The 22980-nt window shown below is 42.5% G+C and overlaps 1 protein-coding gene across 3 annotated transcripts; it reads left to right on the plus strand.

Annotated features, from left to right (window-relative positions):
- The first annotated feature begins 1176 nt into the window (after nucleotides 1-1176).
- On the plus strand, nucleotides 1177-22583 carry LCA5 (lebercilin LCA5). Of its 3 annotated transcripts, XM_081904875.1 has the most exons (10): nucleotides 1177-1335; nucleotides 2505-2999; nucleotides 7772-7892; nucleotides 10724-11106; nucleotides 12085-12614; nucleotides 14163-14300; nucleotides 16712-16808; nucleotides 17770-17909; nucleotides 19418-19550; nucleotides 20981-22583. In XM_081904875.1, the coding sequence occupies exons 4-10, from the start codon at nucleotides 10911-10913 to the stop codon at nucleotides 21784-21786; spliced, it is 2040 nt and encodes a 679-aa protein (XP_081761001.1). In that variant the 5' UTR covers nucleotides 1177-1335; nucleotides 2505-2999; nucleotides 7772-7892; nucleotides 10724-10910; the 3' UTR covers nucleotides 21787-22583. The 3 variants fall into 3 exon arrangements, with proteins under 3 accessions (XP_081761001.1, XP_081761003.1, XP_081761002.1); XM_081904876.1 differs by lacking the exons at nucleotides 1177-1335; nucleotides 2505-2999 and adding an exon at nucleotides 3477-3594; XM_081904877.1 differs by lacking the exons at nucleotides 1177-1335; nucleotides 7772-7892 and having other exon boundaries at nucleotides 2795-2999.
- Nucleotides 22584-22980: the final 397 nt, after the last annotated feature.

Raw genomic sequence — 22980 nt, forward strand, 5'->3', positions numbered from 1 at the left:
TGCCCAGAACTGGACACAGTACTCCAGGTGAGGTCTGACCAGAGCAGAATACAGTGGCACTATTACTTCCCTTGATCTAGATGCTATACTCCTATTGATGCAGCCCAGAATTGCATTGGCTTTTTTAGCTGCCGCGTCACACTGTTGGCTCATGTCAAGTTCTTAACCTGAAGCACCACTTTAGCTAATGGGGCCTCCTGCTGCCGCTGCGCCGCCAGAGCACGATTTCTGTTCTCATCCTGAAGCAAAGTTCTTAACCCAAGGTACTAATTTTGGGTTAGCGGAGTCTGTAACCTGAAGCGTATGTAACCCGAGGTACCACTGTATTTTCATTGTCCGTTTCGTTACAATAATACACATTTTTTGGTAATGTTATGGAGCCTCTTAAACATGACATAGTTTAGGGCCTCAGCATGTTTTAATCCTGCCCTGTGGTCAGGGTCCATTGGCAGCACTCAATTCTGGTGGCAGCCCTGCATGTGAAATTCAGTGGGATTCTCTGAGGGTGAGTTAGCTTCTGATTTCACAAACATGGGATGTGAAGAGGGAGGGTGATTGTTTCATTTTTGAAAGCTGTCAAAATTTCAAAAAAGGAAGTTTAGTTTTTTTATCATTTGCTAAAAACAAATGATTGATTCAATCTTAGTCAAAGATCAATTAGATTTGCCTATGGCTGCCTTCGCTTCCTGTAATCCAGCTAGGAATTGGCAGTATTATCAACAATGTAAAGGTATTCCTAAATCTATATTTCCAAAGAGTTTTGTGACTAGGGTTACTGGTTCCTTTATATTTTCTGATCATTTAATTAAAATGTAAAACCTGCACTGCAATTTAAAATGGTTTGCTTCTACTTTCCATTCAACACTGTCAAAATCTAATATAATTTTTTGATGATACTAATAGTTTGTCTTCTGGTTTCTTGTTTAATCCTGCTATCTTCAGTATGCTTTTTTCTTAAGGCCATTCTACTAGTTTTAAATGGTTATGAGCCTCTTCAATATAACAAAATAAATATGGGCGCTTTTATACATGACATTAAAAAGCCATTCAAGCTTCTTCCCTGCAATTTGACTCTCATGTAAATATTGGTAATATGGAATATGAAGCATAAGGTAGCATTTTAAAAATTTGATTATGATTATGGCAAATGTAGTTTTTGCATTCATATAATATGCCTGTTTGGAGTTATTCATTTAGTATATCCCCCTTAGACGATATATGTTATTTATTTCACATATGTAGATTCCATCTGTCCTCCAGTGTGAGTGACAATACATTATCACATCTAGCGATAATACTTTGGTACCAGAGATTTTCTCTCAGCACTGTACCTAAGTGTAAAAATGTACAAGTGTAAAAACGTACAAAGCTTAGCTAGGAAAATTTGAATTTTTCAAGTTATGTACAAACACATGCCAGACACCAAGGGCACAACTGGATATGTATTTCCAGGGGGGATTTTGGAGATCAGAAGAAAATGAAATACAAAGTGACAACAACTACTTCCTGAAAGGGAATAGCTACAATGACCAAGACAGTGTTGGTGGCAATTCAAACATTGTGGCATTGGCAACCTAGTTAACACACAAAATGCAAACAAACACTCACGATCTCAATTCAAAACCACAAATGACTGGATTGAATTGCCCTGCAAGGCACTTTAGAAATAATACCAGATTTACAGCTCACTCCTAATCATGGCCACATCCACATCATATTTAAAGCACTATGACCAGTGCTTTTTTCTGGGGGGATGCTGGGACACGAATACCCGTAAACATTTTGTGAATCTTTGTCCTTTCGCTGTATTTATTTAAAACTATCAAATTGTGGCGCTGTGGGTTAAAGCCTCAGCGCCTAGGACTTGCCGATCGAAAGGTCAGCGGTTCGAATCCCTGCGGCGGGGTGCGCTCCCGCTGCTCGGTTCCAGCGCCTGCCAACCTAGCAGTTCGAAAGCACCCTCGGGTGCAAGTAGATAAATAGGGACCGCTTTCTAGCGGGAAGGTAAACGGCGTTTCCGTGTGCAGCTCTGGCTCGCCAGAGCAGCGATGTCACGCTGGCCACGTGACCCGGAAGTGTCTTCGGACAGCGCTGGCCCCTGGCCTCTTGAGTGAGATGGGCGCACAACCCCAGAGTCTGGCAAGACTGGCCCGTACGGGCAGGGGTACCTTTACCTTTACCTTTTATCAAATTGTGATTTTCCTGAGTCAAAATGAGAGTACCCCTGAACATTTTATTTAGAGGAAAAAGTACTGACTATGGCACCAGAGTCATAGCTTTCCCCCCCAGAAAAAGACTTCTGGAAGTTGTAGTTTGCCAGAGGTGCAGAGAGTGGTTTATGTGAGACACCCCCTGTTCTCCTCAGAAGAACTACAGTTCCCAAAATTCCCTATGGAGAGGAATTGCTCCCATAATTCTCTGGGGGAAGCCATGGCTCCTTACAGCGGTACCACGACGCTTTAAACATATAGCGTGAATGTGGCCCGTGTCTACTCAGAAGCAAGCCCTACTGAGTTTCACTTCCAAGTAAGTGGGGTCAGAACTGCGGCCTTATTACGGCACCGCAGGAACCAGCTGCTGGGATAAGACGCTCCCCGACCCCCGCTGCTCTTCTCCTTCCCGTCGGGTTCGGCGAGCTTCCGCCTCAAGTGGCCCAGCAGCCAATCAGCACCTTCACCTGCCCCAAGCTTCGGTCCAATGGAAGGTTCCCTAGAGCCTTCTCCTTCGGCCCGCCCCTTCCGGCCCAATCGCACGCGGCGATTGGGGTTTCGAGCGAGGGTTTTGGCAAGGAAGGCGGCCAATCGGGGGAGGGGAAATAATCGGGCTCCGGGTCCTCCTCCTCCTGCCCTGGTCCCGCCCCCTTCCTTCTCGCCTCATCCCCCGTTACCTTGGAACCTGCTGTAAATATCCCGGGACGCGCGAGATGGTGGCGGCGGCGCGGCCCCTTTAAGCTGAGCCTCGGCAACCGTCCGGCTCGTGCAAGGGGGTCGAGGAGGCAGGTAAAGCCGGGGCGGGCCGAGGGGCGGGAGGGGGCTGGCTGCGCCTGTTGCTCTTCGGATATATTATTACCCCCCTTCTCCTCCTCCTGCTCCTAACTCCGAGTGTTGTCAAAAGGCAGCAGTGCAACAACAACAACAAAACGCAAAAACGCAAAAAATCCCTATAAAATACCCACCTCCCTCCCTCCTTTCCTCTTTTGCCAAATGTTTCCCAAAGGCTTAAAGCACCTTAGTGTGAGTGGGCGCGAAATAAATCTTTTTGCAGTAGATGAAAGCAAAGGTTTCTGACTCAATTACACACACACACACACACACACACACACACAGTATATATACTGTCTGGATTAGGCTGCAAAAATGAAGAAGAAAAGCTAAAAAGCAAGCCATAAGTCTTAACTCAAGTGCAAATTCTGGTGCTGAAAACGCACCCCATGACTGCTAACATGCTCATAGGCACCCTGCTCTTTGAATTCCAAGCTGCAGGTCGTTGATATCTAGCTGGTAAAGCCTGAGGTCCTGGTAAAAAAAATAAAAATACAAAGTGTAGAACCAACAAGCCTGAGGACAACGCAGGTCTGCCGCCAGAACTTAACAGGTTTGTTGTAGTATATGTGCTTTCACAAACTATCAGATGTGGGATGAAGACAAATAAATATTTGGAAGTGCATCTGGTGAAGTGGGTGCCAGTCCTTATTTCCATAGTAAAGTTTGCTGGTCCTTAGGGTGCCTCTTTGTTTATTCTTTGTTTGCTGCCACAAACCAACACTTCCATCCCCTTTGGGAACTTGGAGATCTGTGAATAGTATTTTCATTTAATGAAGCAGGACTTCCTTCATAAGTAGACATGCATAGAATTGCACTGTTTATTTCTGATCTTGCATATATTAGGGCTGGGGGTTGAATCTCTTGTGTTTCATGGCCTCCTGTTCTCCACGTTTGCAACTCTTTTATCTCTATGTGTGTATATCCGTACAAGCCAACTGAGCATATAACACTTAATGCTTGGGCAGTGTTCACAAAATCCTATTTCTAGCTTATGAAAATTTTCACCGCAATAACAGTGCAGTACTATGCATGTTTATTCAGACGTAATTCCCACTGTGTTCAATAGGCATTACTCCCTTGTAAGTGCATTTAAGATTTTCAGGGGAAGACTGTTAGTTTTTAAGATAGCCTAAAATGCTTGGCTGTTTTCATTTAATCTCTGAACGTAAAACCTTTCTACCCCCGCCCACTCCACCCCCACCATTCCAAAACTAGAAGCTGTGGTAAACAAAACCTGCCTGTTTTCATAACTCTTTTTTTTACTTTGTGGACAGGTCAATTAGGTACACCCGGTTCAGTACTCCAGAATACATAGAAGCTGTACATTTTTTGCCGGCACAGTTATTTGAGGTCTGGTTGCTTGTACTATTTTTTATATTCAGAAAATAATAGATAGAAGATGTGTTAACCATTCATAGGCAGACATTTATGGCACCTGTGCTGCAATCCTAAGCACATATGCTAAGGAGGAAGGCCAACTGAACACAGTGGCACATAATTCCAAGTAAACATGGATTGGATTCACTGGTATTGATGTAAGGAATTGTGCATTTAGATACTGCTATTTCAGAACTTTCTTGTTGAAGCATGTAACTAGATTCACAACTGTGGATTCTTTATATTGCTGACCATGATGCCATGAATCCCTTGTTTATTTACCATAAAGCAACGTATCCTCTTCTGTCAAATACTGTCAGATACTGGCCTGTATGTATACATATGTTGCAGAATACTAAAATACTTGTCAAACATTAAAAAATAGATACGTAGAATAAACATAAAATGAAACAAAAAGTTTTCAAGCATGTTCACCCAACAACAACAATAAAAAGGACAAATCCTATCTCACCTTTGGCCCTTCAGATGTCAGTGGGCTACAGTTGCTATTGTCCTTCACTGGTGGCTGTGTTGGCTGGGGTTCATGGAAGGTGGAGTCAGGCAGCATCTGGAGGGCTGCTGGCTCCCCACCCAAATTAATCCAGGAAAACACGGTCTTGTCCCCAGCTTGCATTCACCAGTGAGCTTTCTTCTATTATTTTTGTATATGCGCTCGCTGCCATTAGCGACTATTCGATGTGATGAAATAATTCTGCACCTCACTGCAAGAATTCTTTGTAATCCCTTGCTGTGCCATTCGTCCAATCCTCATACTGTTAAGCCAAGTTGAAGCCCCACTGAAATGCAGTGGTACCTCAGGCTACATACGCTTCAGGTTACAGACTCTTCAGGTTACAGACTCCGCTAACCCAGAAATATTACTTCAGATTAAGAACTTTGCTTCATGATGAGAAGAGAAATCGTGTTCTGGCGGCACAAGGCCCCAGTAGCGAAAGTGGTGCTTCAGGTTAGGAACAGTTTCAGGTTAAGAATGGACCTCTGGAACGAATTAAGTACTTAACCCGAGGTACCACTGTAAATGGAGTTAGCATTGGAGTAACAGTCTGAGAATTACAGTGTTACATCCGAAATCCTCAGCTGGGGAGGAGGCATTGATTTTTGATGGGTCAGAATTGTAGGCTGAGGCTGTGATTCTAAGCATACTTGTTAAGAAATAAATTCAATTGAATGTAGTGGGAATTACTTTCAAGTAAACAGAGTAAAGCTACAAGTCAGCTTTGTTCATCATTGACATCCTGTACTGCAACTTCCTTAAGGAAGAGACTTGGAGTGCCTCATGTTCTCGGTACCTGTGAACATGTATTAGAAAATGAAACCTATGAGGAAAATGGAGATACTAGTTTAATAAGGCCAAAAATAGCCCTTCATGGCTTTTATTAACTATATTGTACTGTTGTTACTTCTATAGACTTAATTTCAGTACATGCATATTACTTACAAGTAAGTCTGTAAATGACTGGAATTTTGAACAATGTTATCGAAATTGCCAAGGAAATGCAGATAACCTTGAGGATTTAACTTGCGTGTGCTGAAATTAAAATGACTTCATAATTAAATGAAAGTGTTCCGTGATAGTTAAAGGCAATGGACCAAGAAGTTTCTTAATTATAAAAGTCCTCATACTTGCTGAAGTAACTCAAATTTCAAAGCAATTCATTAGCCTCTAAAATGAACAGTACTTCTTTAGGATGATGAAATTGCTTACAAGTCGGCAGGGTACCAAGCTGGGCAAAACTTGGCAGATAATATTCTGGATTTCAAACGGAAAAGAAACCTGTTCCTAATTTATAAAATCCACAATTGTATTGAGTTGGCAAGGACCCTCAAAGACCCTTTTACTGATTTGACCATTTACACTGGTAAATCTGCCTGTAACGCCACAGTTGTGTAACAGCAGTGTTTGTTTTGTTATGTGTTGCTGTTGGGTTTGGATTCTCTGCTCCTGTTTGTTCTGCAGTGCTGTTAAGCCTTAGGACTAAAAGGATACTTTGACAAAATATCACTTGGACTACTTTGTTAATAACTTCTCTTGAGACTAATTTCCTTGATGTTATATTTTTCTGGATGTTTCCCTTTGAAAAAATGTAGCGAAAATAGCAAAATTATGTGGGAGCACAGCAGTGGATTGGAAATATGTATTTTCATCATAGCATTTTCTGTCAGCTGTAAGATTCTGACAGCTGGTGATTTTCTTTTTAACATTTAATACTCGGTTCAGTTTAATTTCCACATTGGCCATATATGGTGTGTTTGTATGTATACATATACAAATACATATACAGTCATCAGGGTAGCCAAAGTAGAATAATATGTCTGATCAAATAGTTCAGTAGCAAAATATGCATATATTAAATGCCCCCCAATATCAATCACTTTCTTTTCTACCTATAATTGATTGCATCTTGATTTAGTCTTTCAGTTACACAGATCTTGCTGCCAGCATAATTTTCAAGCTAAAGATTTCATTTGTAACCCCACCCCCAAATTAAAATCAATCACAAGCTTAAGTAATAAGGAGAATGGGGAAATGCAAGATTGTCCTAGTACTATTCAAAACCTTTCCTTAGCTATAATAATATTCTCATCTATATCTTTGTTTCCAAAGGCTTCTCCAGTCACAGGTGACATTTTATTTATTTATTTTTTGTTTCATTGATGCTACATTTAATGGTTCTTATTATTTTAATCATTTTCCGCCCTTTGAGTATGTTAATGTTGGGGAAAATACTAATCAATGTGTTTGAACTAAGAAGAGTACTTTTAAACTTGCTTGGAGATACTCATTGCCTATTTCTGTAGCCTCTCAAACTGCATTAGAAAATTCAGTTTAATTCATTATAATCTTACCATATCAGCTGAACAAGGCATACTGTATTTATATACAGGAGTGTGGATATTCATCTAATTAGATTAAAATGTGTTTCTCATATTGGAAAAAATGCTTCTTTTCAATGAAAACACCAGTAACGTATTAAAACTAAAATCTCTGCCTATTCTTTTCTGCATAATATACTCACTGAGAAGGACATTCTCGTTTCTACCACTTTGTTTTACCTAATAAGTGTTTCTTATCAAAATTCCACTGAAAAAGCACAGAGGTTGGACTAATCAAACTACATATTCTGGAGTAGTTCCAAGGACTTCAGTGGGATTTTAGTGATTAAATGGTTTCTGGATCATAGCCAGAATGTGTGGGAGGCTAGAAAGGTGACTTCTGCAGTTACAGGCTAGGGTCATGTGTAGCATGAGATGGTTCACATCTGTGGAAATGAATGGAACGCTAGTTAAGGAGTTCATAACAATAGGAACTTTGAATCCTCTTGCCCTAGGGAATGAAAATAAGCCCTTGAGGGTGAGTGACCCAGGAGCCACGTGGGAGATCCTACTTCTATCCAAAGGAATAAAGTTATGAAGAGAAAAGGATTCATAAAGTTATAGGTTCAGACAGCTGTAAGTATTTTGAGGTTGATTACATTAGAAGACTCAGTGAAATTTTGTAGAACGGTTACTAAAATCATTAATAGGCTAGAGTTCCTTTCCTACAAACTTCTGAACCATTTTGTTCAAATGACAAAGTTTTTAAATAAGATCTTGAACAATATAGAGACATTTTTTTATCATCATCATCATTGTACCCCATTATACCCCATCTGACTGGGTTGTCCCAGGCACTCTGGGTGGCTTCCAGCATATACAAAAACATAATGAAACATGAAACATTAAAAAGCTTCCCTATACAGGGCTGCCTTCAGATGTCTTCTAAAGGCTGTACAGTATAGGTACTTACCTCCTTGACATCTGATGGGAGGGCATTCTACAGGCCCCACAGGAATTTAGGGTTGAATCAAGTTGGTGGATCAAGTAGAAGATTTTGAATTTGGGAGGGTTAATTTGTTTTTTAAATGTTGTGTTCTTTTGTTGTTGTAAGCCACTTTGAGACCTACATGGTGAAAAGCAAGGTACATTTTTAAAAAAATAATGCATGGACATAGGAAGCTGCTTATAATGAATCAAACCCCTGCTCCATTTCTTCAGAGTTTAACACCTGAGCCTGCCCTGGGAAATAATTATTTTGCATAATGTTCTGGTCCACATGGCACATTAAACTATAGTTAATGTTTAACTATGGCCTAACGTGAAGGAGCAGAATGCTGATGCACACTGTACCAAAGTTCCCACTTTGCTCCTCTTTCTCACCATGTTGTCCTGCGAGCTGCATCCCACAAGCCTGATGATGCCCAAACCCAGGCTCCTGGTGCTTTCCATGATCTTAGGCAGCTTTTTAAATGTATTAGACAAGTTTAGAAGAAATCAGGTGACAGCTGTTAGCCACAATAGCTAGATGAAGCCTCCATATGTTGGAAACACACCTGGGAAGACCTCCAGCTTCCCAAGACTCCGGGACATCTCTCCGGTGGTCACACTCTGGCTATAAATCTCCCTCAGTCCAGAGAGACCAGTGATAAGCGACCCCTCCCTCCTGAGAGGAGCACACTCGTCTTCTGGCATCGCATAGTAGAACAAAGAGTCTATCAGTAGCTCTAGTGTGGTGAGAGAGCCAGTGTGGTGTAGTGGTTAAGAGCGGTAGACTCGTAATCTGGTGAACCGGGTTCGCGTCTCCGCTCCTCCACATGCAGCTGCTGGGTGACTTTGGGCTAGTCACACTTCTTTGAAGTCTCTCAGCCCCACTCACCTCAGAGTGTTTGTTGTGGGGGAGGAAGGGAAAGGAGAATGTTAGCCGCTTTGAGACTCCTTCGGGTACTGATAAAGCAGGATATCAAATCCAAACTCCTCCTCCTCCTCTTCTTGTCCTTTAAACTACTTTATTTTACAGTCTATATACAGAGAATCCATCAGCACGTCTGTGCTCTTTGAGCACCAGAACCGAACAGAAAAAACACTTTCAGAAGTGAAACTAACTTCCAACAGTACAGTGGAACCTCGGGTTATATACGCTTCAGGTTACATACGCTTCAGGTTACAGACTCCACTAACCCAGAAATAGTACCTCGGGTTAAGAACTTTGCTTCAGGATGAGAACAGAAATCGTGCTCCGGCAGCACAGCGGCAGCAGGAGGACCCATTAGCTAAAGTGGTGCTTCAGGTTAAGAACAGTTTCAGGTAAAGAATGGACCTCCAGAATGAATTACGTTCTTAACCCGAGGTACCACTGTACTCCAACAGTACTCAGACTACCTGTCTCACACTCTCTCAGACACTCACATGATATACACAAACATAGTGCCACTGCTGGAGCTGCACGGATGGATAAAAATCCTAACACCATATTCCAAGGTGCCATACACTGATAACATCCAGGACAAAACCATCACCTGCAGGCCTGGCTTGTGATCTCTCTACACCACTGGCAATTGTAAGAAACAAATGCTTGATTTCAACCAGGTCTGGGGAACCTGTGGCCCTCCTGCTGCTGCTGGACTGGGGGTAGATGGGAATTGTAGTCCAGCAACGTATAGCAAGGCCCCAGCCCTGGTCTATATTCACCTTTTGTTGTTGTTGTTGATAGGTTTGCTATTATAATGGTAGGGAAAGTATTCAAAATATAAAAATATCTGATTACTACAATCTTAAATAGTAGCTTATGTAGAGCTTGAAAATGTTCGATTATTCTGAAATCAAACCACCGTACTTTCAATTTTTATAAAATAATGGTTGATGAACAGATGGGTTCTTCTGCTCTGGTTTCCTTGTTTGTTTCCTTGTTTATTTAAACAATCCAGATACCATACCTTTTAAATTATTTTGTTTTCAAGTGATGTAATGCACTACTTCAAACACTTTTTAATTTTTTTTGTCTCCTCTGCCATATTACCAAGAATGTCAAACGTGTACATATTTGACAGCAGCTTTTAATGAACAAGCCAAAACTGAACAAAAAAAATTCCTTCCAGTAGCACCTTTTTTTTGTTTTGACTATGGCAGACCAACACGGCTACCTATCTGTAAGCCAAAACTGCACTTCTTTGATACACACAAACACTAATTTCAGTGTTGGATGCAGACATAGTTAGCTACTTTTTTGCAAATTATTTTATCTGTTATAAATATGTGTTTGTGGCAGATGGGTTGTTGTTTTGTTGCTTTTGTTTTAACTATGTATTTGTGCTTTTACCTTGTATTTTTATCTTGTGGACCACCCTGAGATCTTATGATGAAGGGCAGAATTTAATTCTAATAAATAAATAAATTAATTAAAAATAATTTTTAAAAAGTTACAAAATGAAATGCTAAATCACTTCCATTCCCCTCTCTGAATTCAGAAACAAACATACATTCTGAACAAAACTACTGACTGCCAAAGGAAGAGGCGGCAACCCTTCTTCTGAATGTAGGGTAATGATGAATTGGCAAGCAGCCAGCCAGCACTTCCACTGTGACTCTGTGAGCCGTCCTCTGGCAAGATGAATATTCCTTGAGGAAAGGTCTTGAACATTATTTTTATTTAGAATGGGGGAGAGAGGAAGGAGTCTCGATTCTGGACCCAACAGAAAATCAGACAGCGATAAAAGCAGTAACTCTTATTATTCTGACGACGAGTCATCTCACGGCTCTGACCATTCGCCAACGATAAGCACTCAGTCTACAAACGCTGGAGAAAAAAGCAGCAAATCACAGACTTTGAAAAGCCTCGCACATTACCAAGGTAAGTGGTAGGTAAAATACGATTTCTAAGCTAAACTGCAATCCTAAACATATGCGAAAGTAAAATAAGTTTTGCTGAACCTTTCCTTCTTGTGTAAGCATAGATATTATATATATGACTGTAGGTCAAACAGTGCTCTATTATTTATAGTCTTTTTTTATATTATAGATTTATAAAAAGTTGTTTTTATTTTTAATAAGAATGAGAAAGAAAAGAGTTTTCTGTCAGTGGGGGGGATCCTGTAGTTCCACAACTTCTAAATGAGCAGTTGAAACCTAATTCTTCCCTCTTTTTGCTGAGGCATTTGCTCAAAAGACTGACCCACTTGCTTCGCAGAGCTGTTCTGGCACCGTTCTCCTTCCTTTTCACTACACAGTTTTTGGTCTGACTTGCTCAGTTGTTGTGCTCTCTTGAGCAGCCAGCCTCTGACTGTGGCTGTGTAGAATCCATTTGGTGCTTCTCTGCTGTTGGAAGGTATCTGACGGGAGAACCGAGAGGGAGGCAATTTTTGGCGATTCCCTTCTCCCCTGCAATCCAACCCCGCTCGCCCAATATCTTCTCTAGAAAGTTGGAGGACTTTGGAGCAGATTTGGGGAGCTAAGTGCCGGGGGGGGGGCTGGCTGGACGAATCTCTGAAAACTGCCTCCTTCACCTTCCATCAGTAGAGGCACAACAGTAGGATATTACCATATTACCCACTCTTGAGGTGATTTGCTGGGATCAAAACACCTTTAAGATAGATCTCCAGAAGTAATATTCAAAGTTTGCTAAACCAGTTTTGCTATACAGCTATCCTTTTCTCTGGAAATAGAGCTGAAATTATGTGTTTAATGTCTTAGAAGTGGTACAGAACTTTTGTTGCCTGTTACTAAGGGACATGCCTATAACATGCCTGCAAGGAGAGCTCTTGTGTGCCTTAGAAGTATAGCAGTGGGTTGTTGATTTTCATTGTAACACCAACATCTTCTTTTGTTGCAGGCACTAAGCAAATTGCCTCTAAATATGCGCCCAGCAAAAGAGGGATCCGCTGGGGGTTTCGCTCCCAGAGCCTCAACAGGGAGTTTCCTGCCAAAGATATTAGCCTAGTTACAAAAAGAGTTCTTTCTGCCAGGTTGCTGAAAATCAATGAGCTCCGTAATGAGCTGACGGAACTGCATGTCAAGCTCGATGAGCTTCAGAAAGAGAACAGGGCGCTCAAGCGTCTTCAGTACAGGCACGAGAAAGCCCTGCATAAGTTTGAGGACACCGAAAACGAAATCTCTCAGCTCCTGGCACGGCACAGTGACGAGATGAGGATACTGAGGGAGCGCTTGAGACGATCTCAAGAAAGAGAACAAACAACAGAGCGGAAACTCCGGGCTTCGGAGGAGGAGCTGTACAAGGCCAAAAGCAACTTGCAAAAATTGAGAAGGCTTGCTGAAGACAGACACCTCCCGGAACGCGATGAGCTGGCTAAGAAGCTGGCTTTAGCAGAAAACAGGCTGGATGACACTGAGAAGAGAATTAAGGTAGGGGACGGGGGACGACGACACTCAAACTACTTCTTATCATTCTTAATAAATTTCTCATTGTATAGGATTGCATATATAGAAATAGCCAAGCCGTTGTTGGCAACACTATAGCAGAGAGTGGGGAAAAGAAATGCAATGTAGAAATACTGTATATACCCGAATATAAGCCGAGGCACCTAATTTTACCACACAAAAAATGGGAAAACTTGTTGACTCGAGTATAAGCTGGTTCACCACACCACAAACCAATCCCTGCCCAGCCCCTCCTGTCGCCCTGCTTTCCTAGGGTGCTGCTGAGAGGCAGAGGCTGGTGGCGGCAGCGGCGGAGGAAGAACAAGCAGCCCAAAAGGGCTCCTTTTGGGCTGCTTGTTCCTCCTCCTCCATCTTTGCCACTGTCGGAAATGTGCTTAGGTGAAACCCTCACTCGAGTATAAGCCAAGGGGGGCTTTTTCAACATAAAAAATGTGCTGAAAAAGTCGGCTTATATACATGAGTATATATGGTAAATATATGGTAAATGCTAATTTCACCAATAATTATGCTCCACCAATCATTAATGCTGTTGTTATTCACAACGTCTTGAAATCTCAACGACTGCATTCCTATATGTACTTACCTGGGAATAATATTCCGGTGTATTCAGGGGGATTTACTTCTAAATATAAATCAATAAAGTAAGTAAGTGGGTATGTATAGGACTGCATAATAGATAAAGGGAATCTCTTTATCCATCTTTCCATTTTATTTACTGGGTTGGATCGTAAGATCCCGTGAGCAGAGTTCCCCTCATGATGTGACTCACCCATTGCTTGCTACTGGAAGACAGAGAGGCATATTTTTTTGCCAGTTGTCCATCTCCCCCATCCTTGCGTCCTCTTGCCCCCCCAAAAAAAACTTTCTCTGGGTTTGGAGTCCTCTGGAACAAAATGAAGGATGGGCAGCTGGCTAAAATTGCCTCCCCACCTTCCCTCTGTAGATCCCTCTACTGAATCAAAGGTCCCTTCCATTCATGAAAGTGCCCCTTCAATGAACAGAATGGCACCTTTGGATCTGACCTTAGTTGTTGAATTAAAGATTTAAACAAAGTGTAATTTTACAAAAGCTTAATTAATGGGATGAACAAAGTCTTTGAAGATATGTTGGTTTCCTGCTCCTGCTTTTTATGAAGCTGTTTATGATGATGATTAAATTACTGTTGATAGTTTGCTTCATTTCATTGTCAGGATTTTTTCCCTTTTGTTCTATATTTTTATGCATAAGCTGCCTTGAGTTTGATTTTTTTCATAGGAAAGCAGGATGAAAATGTCGAGATAAATAAAATATAAGTAAAATGAAATAACATACCAATTTGTAAAATAAATGGGCAAGATTCTTTGCACCACCATGAAGATTGGTGTTGAGGAAGCTCCTGTGCCCAAGGGTTGACAACCAAGAACCTGTCACAGTGGCACCTTTCTCTCGTTAAATAATTATTTCATGTTGTCCAAGTTTGGAAAATTAACAGACATTTGGAGAAATTGATATTTCTGATATATTCAATCGTAGGACTTGGAGAAGAACCTTGACCTCAGTAATAGTAGTTTCCAAAGACAGTTGCATTCTGAGAAAAAGAAATTATGTGATGCCCAAGAAGAAAATAAAGTTCTCCAAGAGGAAGTCCAACGGCTAGGTCAAAAATTAAAGGTAAAAACTGCAACTTTTCTTGAATAGAACAGCCTTAGCACATGATTTTCCAGGACCAAGATAGACCCACTGGTGGCCCAGGAGTTGCATCAGGACTGCACCATGGTAGTATTTTGAGCTTTAACCAAATGGATGGCATGGTTATGCATTTGAATAATGTGATATATATTCCAAAACACCACAGCACAGAATATGCCTGTACAGGCGAAGTTAGTTTTTTCAAGGACTCCACAGTAATGGCAGTCTAAATGAGCTGCAGTTGGTTGTAGAGAATCTGCCTGGGCACTCCAGTGGGTGTCGGACACAGACTGGGGACTACAGCTAAAGAGATTATAAAGTTGCTGTACTGTGCTAAAAAAAGTCACTGCTTCAGAGCATTGCTCAGCAGCATGCCTTCTACCCAAGCACATGGAGAAAAGCTATTCCACGGAAGTGTTTGTGTGTCATTATGCACCCTGCTCGTCTGACTTCCATTGTCATAACTGTGACTGCAGCATTCATGAACAGTATTTGAGTGTTTCTCAAGTGTTGAGTGAATAAGTTTGCAGTGGCAACTCCTGTTAGGGGGCTGCAGTGAGTGAATTCCTAAAAGCATTCTTGTCTTTCATAGTTGTATGTTTCTTCATTGAAGCAAACATATTGCAAGATGAATGTTGTCGTTTCAACATGGCTTGGATCAGGAGTTGCATAGGCGCCGACTCCATGGGGCCTGAGGGGGCCCGAGCCCCCTTAAAAATTCGTTTGGGGGGGGCTCTGCCCCCCCAATAATTTAAGAAAATTATTAGTTATATTATGCTTTGTAAAATCACAAAATTATGTTGGTATTTTTTATTTTCCTTGTTTGACGATAGTTACCTTTTAAAATACCTTCAGTAATGAGTTAAAACAAAGCCACTCCCGATCTAGAGAGGGGGTGGGGTTGCGGGCTCTCAACCCATCAACAATCTCACGGGGCTGGCGTCAGCCCCGCGAGAAGCGGGGATTCCCCCTAGCTCATTAATATTCACCGCGGCAGCCAATTGGCTGCCGCAAAGGGCGGGCCCTCACAGGTTCACTTAAGGTCAGGGCAGCCCAGGGCTCGCCCCTTTCGTTCCCCCAGCAGCAGCGGTTTGGAGGTCTTGGCCCCCCCCAAATATTTTTTATAAGTCGGTATGGGCCCCCGCCCCCCCCCCAATATTTTTTATAAGTCGGCGCCCCTGAGGAGTTGCATCAACAATAATACTTTGGTTAGTGCTACATAAATAAAATTATGTAAAATAAAATAAGAATAAGAATATTATTATTACTGAATGCTCTCCCATCAGATGTCAAGGAGACAAGTAGCTATACTACCTTTAGAAGACATCTGAAGGCAGCCCTGTATGGGGACGTTTTAATGTTTAATGTTTTGTTACGCTTTTATATATGTTGGAAGCCACCCAGAGTGGCTAGGGCAACCCAAACAGTTGGGTAGGGCAGTGTTTCCCAACCGGTGTTCCGCGGCACACGAGTGTGCCGTGAGACGTTGCCTCGTGTGCCGCGAGATGCCTGGAGGGAGGCGGGCGAGTCGGGCGGCGAGAGGCGGGGCGGCGGCGGCGAGGAGAGGCCGCGCCTCCTGCTGCTGCCTGGCGCTCCTCCTCGCAGCCGGCAGCGCTGCCTGGGCGCCTCCGCGCGACTCTGCCTCGCTGGGTTTGGTCTCCCAGCAGAGACGGGTCACACGCGCCCCTCCCTCCCTCCCTCAGCCTGCGCGGAGGGAGAGCCAGAGAGAGGCATCGCTCCTGCGCGGCGGGAGAGGGAGCAGCCGGAGCGATGCCCCAAACGAACGCATGGGACCGGAGGGGAAATCCTCTCCGAGGCGGATTGAGCGCAGCTGAGAGAAGCCTTTCGAGGAGCTGCCGTGTCCCCTGTAAACCCCCTTCCCAGCTCTGCCTCAGCCGCCGCCGCCTCAGTTGCCGCCGTCCCTCAGTCCCTCGCTCTGCTGCCTCCTCCCACCCCCAAAGCTTGGAGGTTCCCCAGCAAGGGGGAGGGAAAAAACTTTCACTTTTGTGCGTCCCTCCCGGCGTGACGCTGCGCGCTGACGTCACGGGGCGGGGCTTTAATGGTGGTGTGCCGCGAGATTTTTTTTCAGTAAACAGGTGTGCCGTTGCCCAAAAACGTTTGGGAAACACTGGGGTAGGGTACAAATTGTTGTTGCTGTATTGTCCTTTATAGGCAAATTTGCTCATTTTACACCTCCAGTTGTGTCTTCATTGTATGTCAGGAGGTAAAGCACATTGTAAAGCAAGACTTGCAAAATAATTGCTATAGACGCTGAAAAGCAAATATTTTTAGTACATAGCTTTTTTGAAGATCGTATCTAGAAATTCAGTAAAACAAGGAAAGTGAAAAAGTGTTTCTGATTAGACTTTTGACAATTCACATTTTTTTATTAGGAAAAAGAAAGAGAACTGGATGCAAAAAATATATATGCTAATCGGATGTTAAAAGTTTCACCCAAAAAAGATGTTGATTCTGCACCAAGGAAAAAAGGTAAACGCTTTCTGGAAAGTTTTATAAGCAAATCTAATGGCCAAGCTGAGTTTCAGGGGTCATATAAGACAATAATGATCAACGCCTCCAGTATTTCTGGAATTTTGACCCCACAATTTATCCTTTCAATGTTTAGGTGTTTTTTTTAATCAAACTGATATTTATCCTGAAGTGGCACAATTAAAAATTCAATGAATGTCATTGTATGGCAAGAATATACTTAAAAGAATAATGAAGTCTAGAGTGGTAATGAATGAGATGGGTGGACACATGAAGAGGTTTGAGTTTTGAATACATTGGTTTTGATAGGGAATGAAAACTACCCTCCAAAGATATGTAACTTTCCCCCTTCATAGCTTCAAATTCCATTATACATTTTCTAGTATGTGGGCTTTGAGTTGTATCCAGTGGTGTTGCTCAGCTAAGGCTTCCATCAGTGGAACAGTGAGAGATCCAACTTTTGGTGATTCTTCCTTCTCCCTGCAAAACCCTTCATCTGCCCTGAAATCTGCCCTGGAGAGTCCCCCAACACTCTACAGCAGATTTTTGGGAAAGGGGGGAATACTTGAAAATTGCTTCCCTTATTCCACAGACAGACACCTGACTATCAGGTTAGTACTGTCGTACCTTGTATTCCAAATGCCCTGGAACATGGATGTTTTGGCTCCCAAACGCCGCAAATCCAGAAGTGAGTGTTCCGGTTTGTGAACGTTCTTTGGAACCCAGATGTCCGACAGGGCTCCCTGCAGGAACTTCCTGCAGCCAATCAGAAGCCACGCTTGGGTTTCCGAACATTTTGGAAGTTGAATGGACTTCCGGAATGGATTCCATTCTACTTCCAAGGTATGACTGTATTGTTTAGGAGCTTCAGATGACTAAGGAAACACTGGCCTTCATGTTAGACTGTTTAAAATTAATCTATTTTAAAAGTGATGTGAATTGAGCATTCATTTATTTACAGCTTCTAATAAGAATACCAAACAGATAACAAAAGGAGTCCAGACTACTGGGTGCTCTTCTCCAGTAGAATTTCCTCAACCACCAGACTTTATTTCTGATGGAATACCAGAGGAAAAGGAAGATGACGCACATCTCAGAATGGTGAGTTTAGCCCGCATTCTGCAAATCACTGTTCCCGGTGCAATAAGGATAAGTTCCTAAAGGGTGGTTGAAAATGAGCCTTGTTATCCTTTGTACCTGGGGTGAAGGTAACGCAGACTGAAAGCATGAGCTTGTTAATGAGAGGACTCCCAAACAGTGTAAAGGACAAATTCAGGATTGATCCAGTCTCCAAGGGTCACATACCAGTGGTGGTCGTGGCCAAAAGGGGCTGTGCCCTCTCATAGACATGCCCCACGCATACAGCTCACAGCATACATTTTCCTTCACACACACACAGGCACAGAGACCTCTCACTCATGCAGATACCACACTCATCTCCATCCCATCACCGGGCTCAGAGAAGATGTTTAAACCTCTGCTCTCTGCCCAGCACTGAGCTGAAGAAAGACGATTGGAGCTGGCTGACCACTTTAAAAGCCTTGTGCAGTGGGGGAGCTCATCCAGCCTGTGGGTTGTGCGTTCAGCACCCTTACACTGATTGGGGGGCGGGGAATAATAATAATTCAATGTTTGGATTAGATATAATCCTCTGCCTTGTTTCTGAGGAAATGCCCTGGAGTTCACAGGTTTTTGGCCCCCCCCCCAAAAAACCCCCAATTTTCATGTGTGATCCAGATACTGAAAATGTTATGACTGCCATCAGGATGTTGTACTGTGGGATTGAGGAGAACATGGGTGGAGAAGCAAAAGGGGGTGGACAGAGCACACTGCATACAGTGGTACCTCGGGTTACATACGCTTCAGGTTACAGACTCCGCTAACCCAGAAATAGTACCTCGGGTTAAGAACTTTGCTTCAGGGTGAGAACAGAAATCGTGCTCTGGTGGCGCGGCGGCAGCAGGAGGCCCCATTAGCTAAAGTGGTGCTTCAGGTTAAGAACAGTTTCAGGTTAAGAACGGACCTCTGGAATGAATTAAGTATGCAACCAGAGAATTAAGTATGCAACCACTGCTGTATATTTTGATGCTAGAGTGGTGTATAAATATATAAATTAGTGTTGTGAGCACATCCAGTGATAAGTGAGTGGGGGATTTGCCCTGAAGAAACAGTAGGTTTGGGAAAAAGTTGAACAGTCTTAACTGTTTCTTAACTGTTTCCCCTGTGATGTCTTTTATTTGCTTTGAGGATCAGGCTCTGTACAGCTATGATATGATGCCAAATCTTCCATTAGTGGAAATTAATATAATGCCATTGAATCTACTGGCTATAGCATATCCTTCTCCAAATAGCTTTTTTTAAAAAATAAAATCCTTCAGGCAGCATTCACTTAACCAGACCTGTCAAAGGAATCCCTGCACAAGGACTTCCGCTTGCTCAATGGGGCTTCTCCCCTCTCCTCCCTTGCCCCCGTGTCCTAAAAATTGGTTTTGCAAGGGCACACAAGGGAGGGAGTACTGTTTGATCAGGCACGCCTACACAGATGGAGCAACAGGAAGAATGTGATGTTATATTCCCCCCTTCAATTCTATATTTAAAACTTCCTTCAGGAACAGTCAATTAAAGACTGGAAAGAACAAGCAGAACGCTTCAAGGAAGAGCAGAGCAGAGAAAGAGAGGAAAGGCTGAAAAGTGATCAAGAACTGCAGGCCTTGGAAGAGAGAGCCAAGAAACTAAGAGATGGTAAGAAAATGCACTTAAATTTGCTACCGGAGGCTGCCATCCTATCTACTTTCACTTGGAAGTAAGGCTCTGTGAACTGAATAAGACTTACTGCTTACTCTGAGTAAACATGTGCAGGATTGCGCTTTCTTTTAGTAGGCAGGATATTAATTCATATGTGAAACACTTCTTGCTAGTAAGCATAGGAAATTTTATTGTTCTTGATGAAAATAAAACATGTGATTCTTAGTATTTATTGGCTGTGCTGCTTGTGAAAAGATTATGGGCTGTGTTCAAAATAGTCCTCTTTGTGGGCAGAACAACATACGCCGTGCAGTGGGGCATGCTTTTCCTCCCCCCGCCCCCTGCATGCCTTCCAAATCTGTTCTGATCTATTTATTGAGGTAGATTTGTGGACAACACAGAGTACATACAAGGAGGAGGGAGCCCTATTGTACCAGCAGAAGTCATTCCGCTCACACATTTTTTTAGCCCTGTTCCTTCTCAGATTATACTGAGTTCTCATCTTCTGCATTTATTTAAAGGAGTGCAAAAAGGTAAATAAACATGCCATTAAAATTTTGTTTTTTCATTTCATACAAGAATTGTCCTTTGGAATTATATTTCCCTTTAGAAAGGGTAGTGTTAAGCTTCAATACAGGAAACTTGTGGTTTTTGTGCATTGTGGAGGGATGTTTTTATCAACAGTGACAGGTGAGTTGTTTCAGTACCAACACAGTCTAGGTCACTGCAATTGTGGAACAATTTTGCTCCAGTTTTCAGTTTATGCGTGTACAATGCCACTGAAGTCAAACCGGAGAAATGTGTGCAGAACCAAGTGCAATTATTGGTTGTGGGAGGCTATCGGGCATGGTGAAGCGCACGTATGTTCCCCATACCTGCTGTGTCATGGCACATGGGCTCAAGCATGTTTAACTAAACGTGGGGTTCCAACCTCACTGCACAATTCTCAAAAATCGACCAAAACTCCAGTAAAAAAGTAGAGCTTGGGGGGCGGGGAATGGTGAGCTTTATATGGTGTTAAGTTTTCAAGTGGAAATAGTATTTCACCTGGTTCACCGACTTCAGAGTAAATGGAGTTCTTTTGCATTTGGACTCTGAACTCTCATCAGCCGCAACCAGCATTGACAAAAGGTCAGAGATGTTGGGAGTTGGAGTCCAACAATTTCTGCAGGGGCACAGGCTCCTCATCCCGGAGTTGTAGGGAGAGTTGTAGATCATTTGCAAAAGCTTGATGGTGACAACATCAGTCAACACTGAGCTTTATATAATTGTTTGAACTCAAAGGGGAATGGAATTCTGTAAAATAAGCAAGTAGGCCTTGGGTTATTTAGAAACCAAGAATGTGTTTCATTGTAAGTCATTCACAAAGGTGACTTACATAATAATATATCATTCTAAGTCAATGTTGTTGATGCTTTAACCCACAGAATGGGAGAAGGAAGAATCTGAGAGAAAAAAGAGGGAAAATAGTCTTCTGCCGGAAAAAGAAGAAAAAGCAAAAATGGAGACAGAGCTCTATAGTTTGGGAACTGGGATGCAAAATAATGAAAGCGAAGAAGAGGAAAGACGGAAGGCATTTCTGCTTTCTAAGATGTATGAAATTGACAAGGAAACGCAGATCAATATAAAAGTTACTTCACAGGAGCACACTTCGGAGACGGCAACTATACCATATTCCTTGGAAAAAAGTAAGAGGCCGTACCAGAGCTCAGAAGCAACTGAGAAATTATTCAATGGTTTTTTGGAATACGGCCAGCACAATACAGCTACGAAAGGAGAAATGCAGAAACAGCAAAATATAGAGACCACCAGCCCAAGCAGCAATTTGACATTTGGTTGCTATGTACCTTCTTTTGGGAAAGTATCAGGGAGGCCAAGTTGGGCTAATCAAAAAAGCGACTTCCTTGACGAACCCACTAAGGAAGACTTGGGTCTCCACACGAAGAGAGATAAAAAGGCCAACTTAATGGAGCAGCTGTTTGGAAGCGGTGCCAGCACCATCACTCCACCTAAGAAAAATGATTTGGGTACTTTCCGACAAGACAGCGGCCCAAACAATGGTTTCCAGGATAAAGGCTCTACGGTCAATGTAAAAGACGACGGCGATCTTTTCTTCAGTGAAGGGAAAAACTTCAATCCCAAAAGGCACCGACTGCAGCACACAGCAAGCAGACCAGCAGTGAAGGCTTTTGATTACTTGGAAGACGAGATTGAGGAAGTACTGTTGCAATGATTATATTTTGCAGAAGTCCGTACGTGTAAAGAGTACATGTATTTAATGCACTATTTATAGTTTTTAAAACTTTTCAGATATCGTTATAAATATGAAGTGACTGAAAATATATACGTGGGGGGAAATGGGATATGTAGCCTGATGTGTCATCAAGAACGCAGCTTTTTTTATCTAGGGTGCCCTAAGCAATTGAAAGTGGTGACTGATATAGGTATACCAATCTGTCGGGTTTCTTAGCACAGTCCTACCCAGTCTATTCAGTCTTCTCTGCCCGCCCACCTTCATAATAATCTCCCCGTTTTCTCTAGATCGTTTCCATCCTTCACTTTTAAATGTACACAGCTTGGTGGCACAGTGAGTCAGGGTGCTTCTGCGTGACATCATTAGCGAAACATTTTGCATGTGGCCACAAAAAGAAATAGCTGAAATTCCTTCCCCCCCCCCAAAGTAATAAAGTAGTTTCCATCACTACTCTTCTTTAAATTGTTTCTCTAGGGCTACAAATGACTGAGGGCAATTTTAATCCTCGCCCTATACCATCAGGGAAGGGAGTCTCTGCTATGGGGAGTCTCCCAAGTAGTATAGTTTCAATACAGCGGAGGTTAAATGCAAACATTTTGTTGAACTAAGAAATGAGACCAGTTCAAAGGAGACAGCATATTATGATGACTTTTCAACCCACCAGCTCGTTCATCTGGTCTTGCATAATAAGCCTAAATATTGAGAAAAGCAATACCAAGGCTATTTTTCTTATAATAGAAGGGAATCTGATTTTGTCATTCAAATAGAATGTAGGACTTCGTAATTTCTCACCACCTGTTGGAATGCGTATGAGAAAATGGTTTAATGGTGAAGTGAAAAAGTGTTGCCACATTTTAGGTTAACCTAGCACTTGCTTAATTTGTCATCAGCCACACTCCAGCATATCACACCAATCCCATTCACAAGCCTTCTCTGTTGTAAATGGGCTGCAGATTGCAGCCATGAGCACAGTCCACTTAATGAAGTGGACTTGTCCGACACAACCTTGCACAGTTGTTCTTAGTAGATTTATTAAATGATGCCTGATGTGATATCCAGCGGTGGCTGTCGGAGGATGGAAGAGAATTAGTCAATGGAACTGGAAGGAAGGAAATTATTTGCAGTCCACTTCTCTTGTACAGTACACAGCTCTCCTTCTAAATCTGTTCCAGG

Source organism: Podarcis melisellensis (genome assembly GCF_964234715.1).
Source record: "Podarcis melisellensis genome assembly, chromosome: 3".
Classification (NCBI taxonomy): Eukaryota; Metazoa; Chordata; class Lepidosauria; order Squamata; family Lacertidae; genus Podarcis; species Podarcis melisellensis.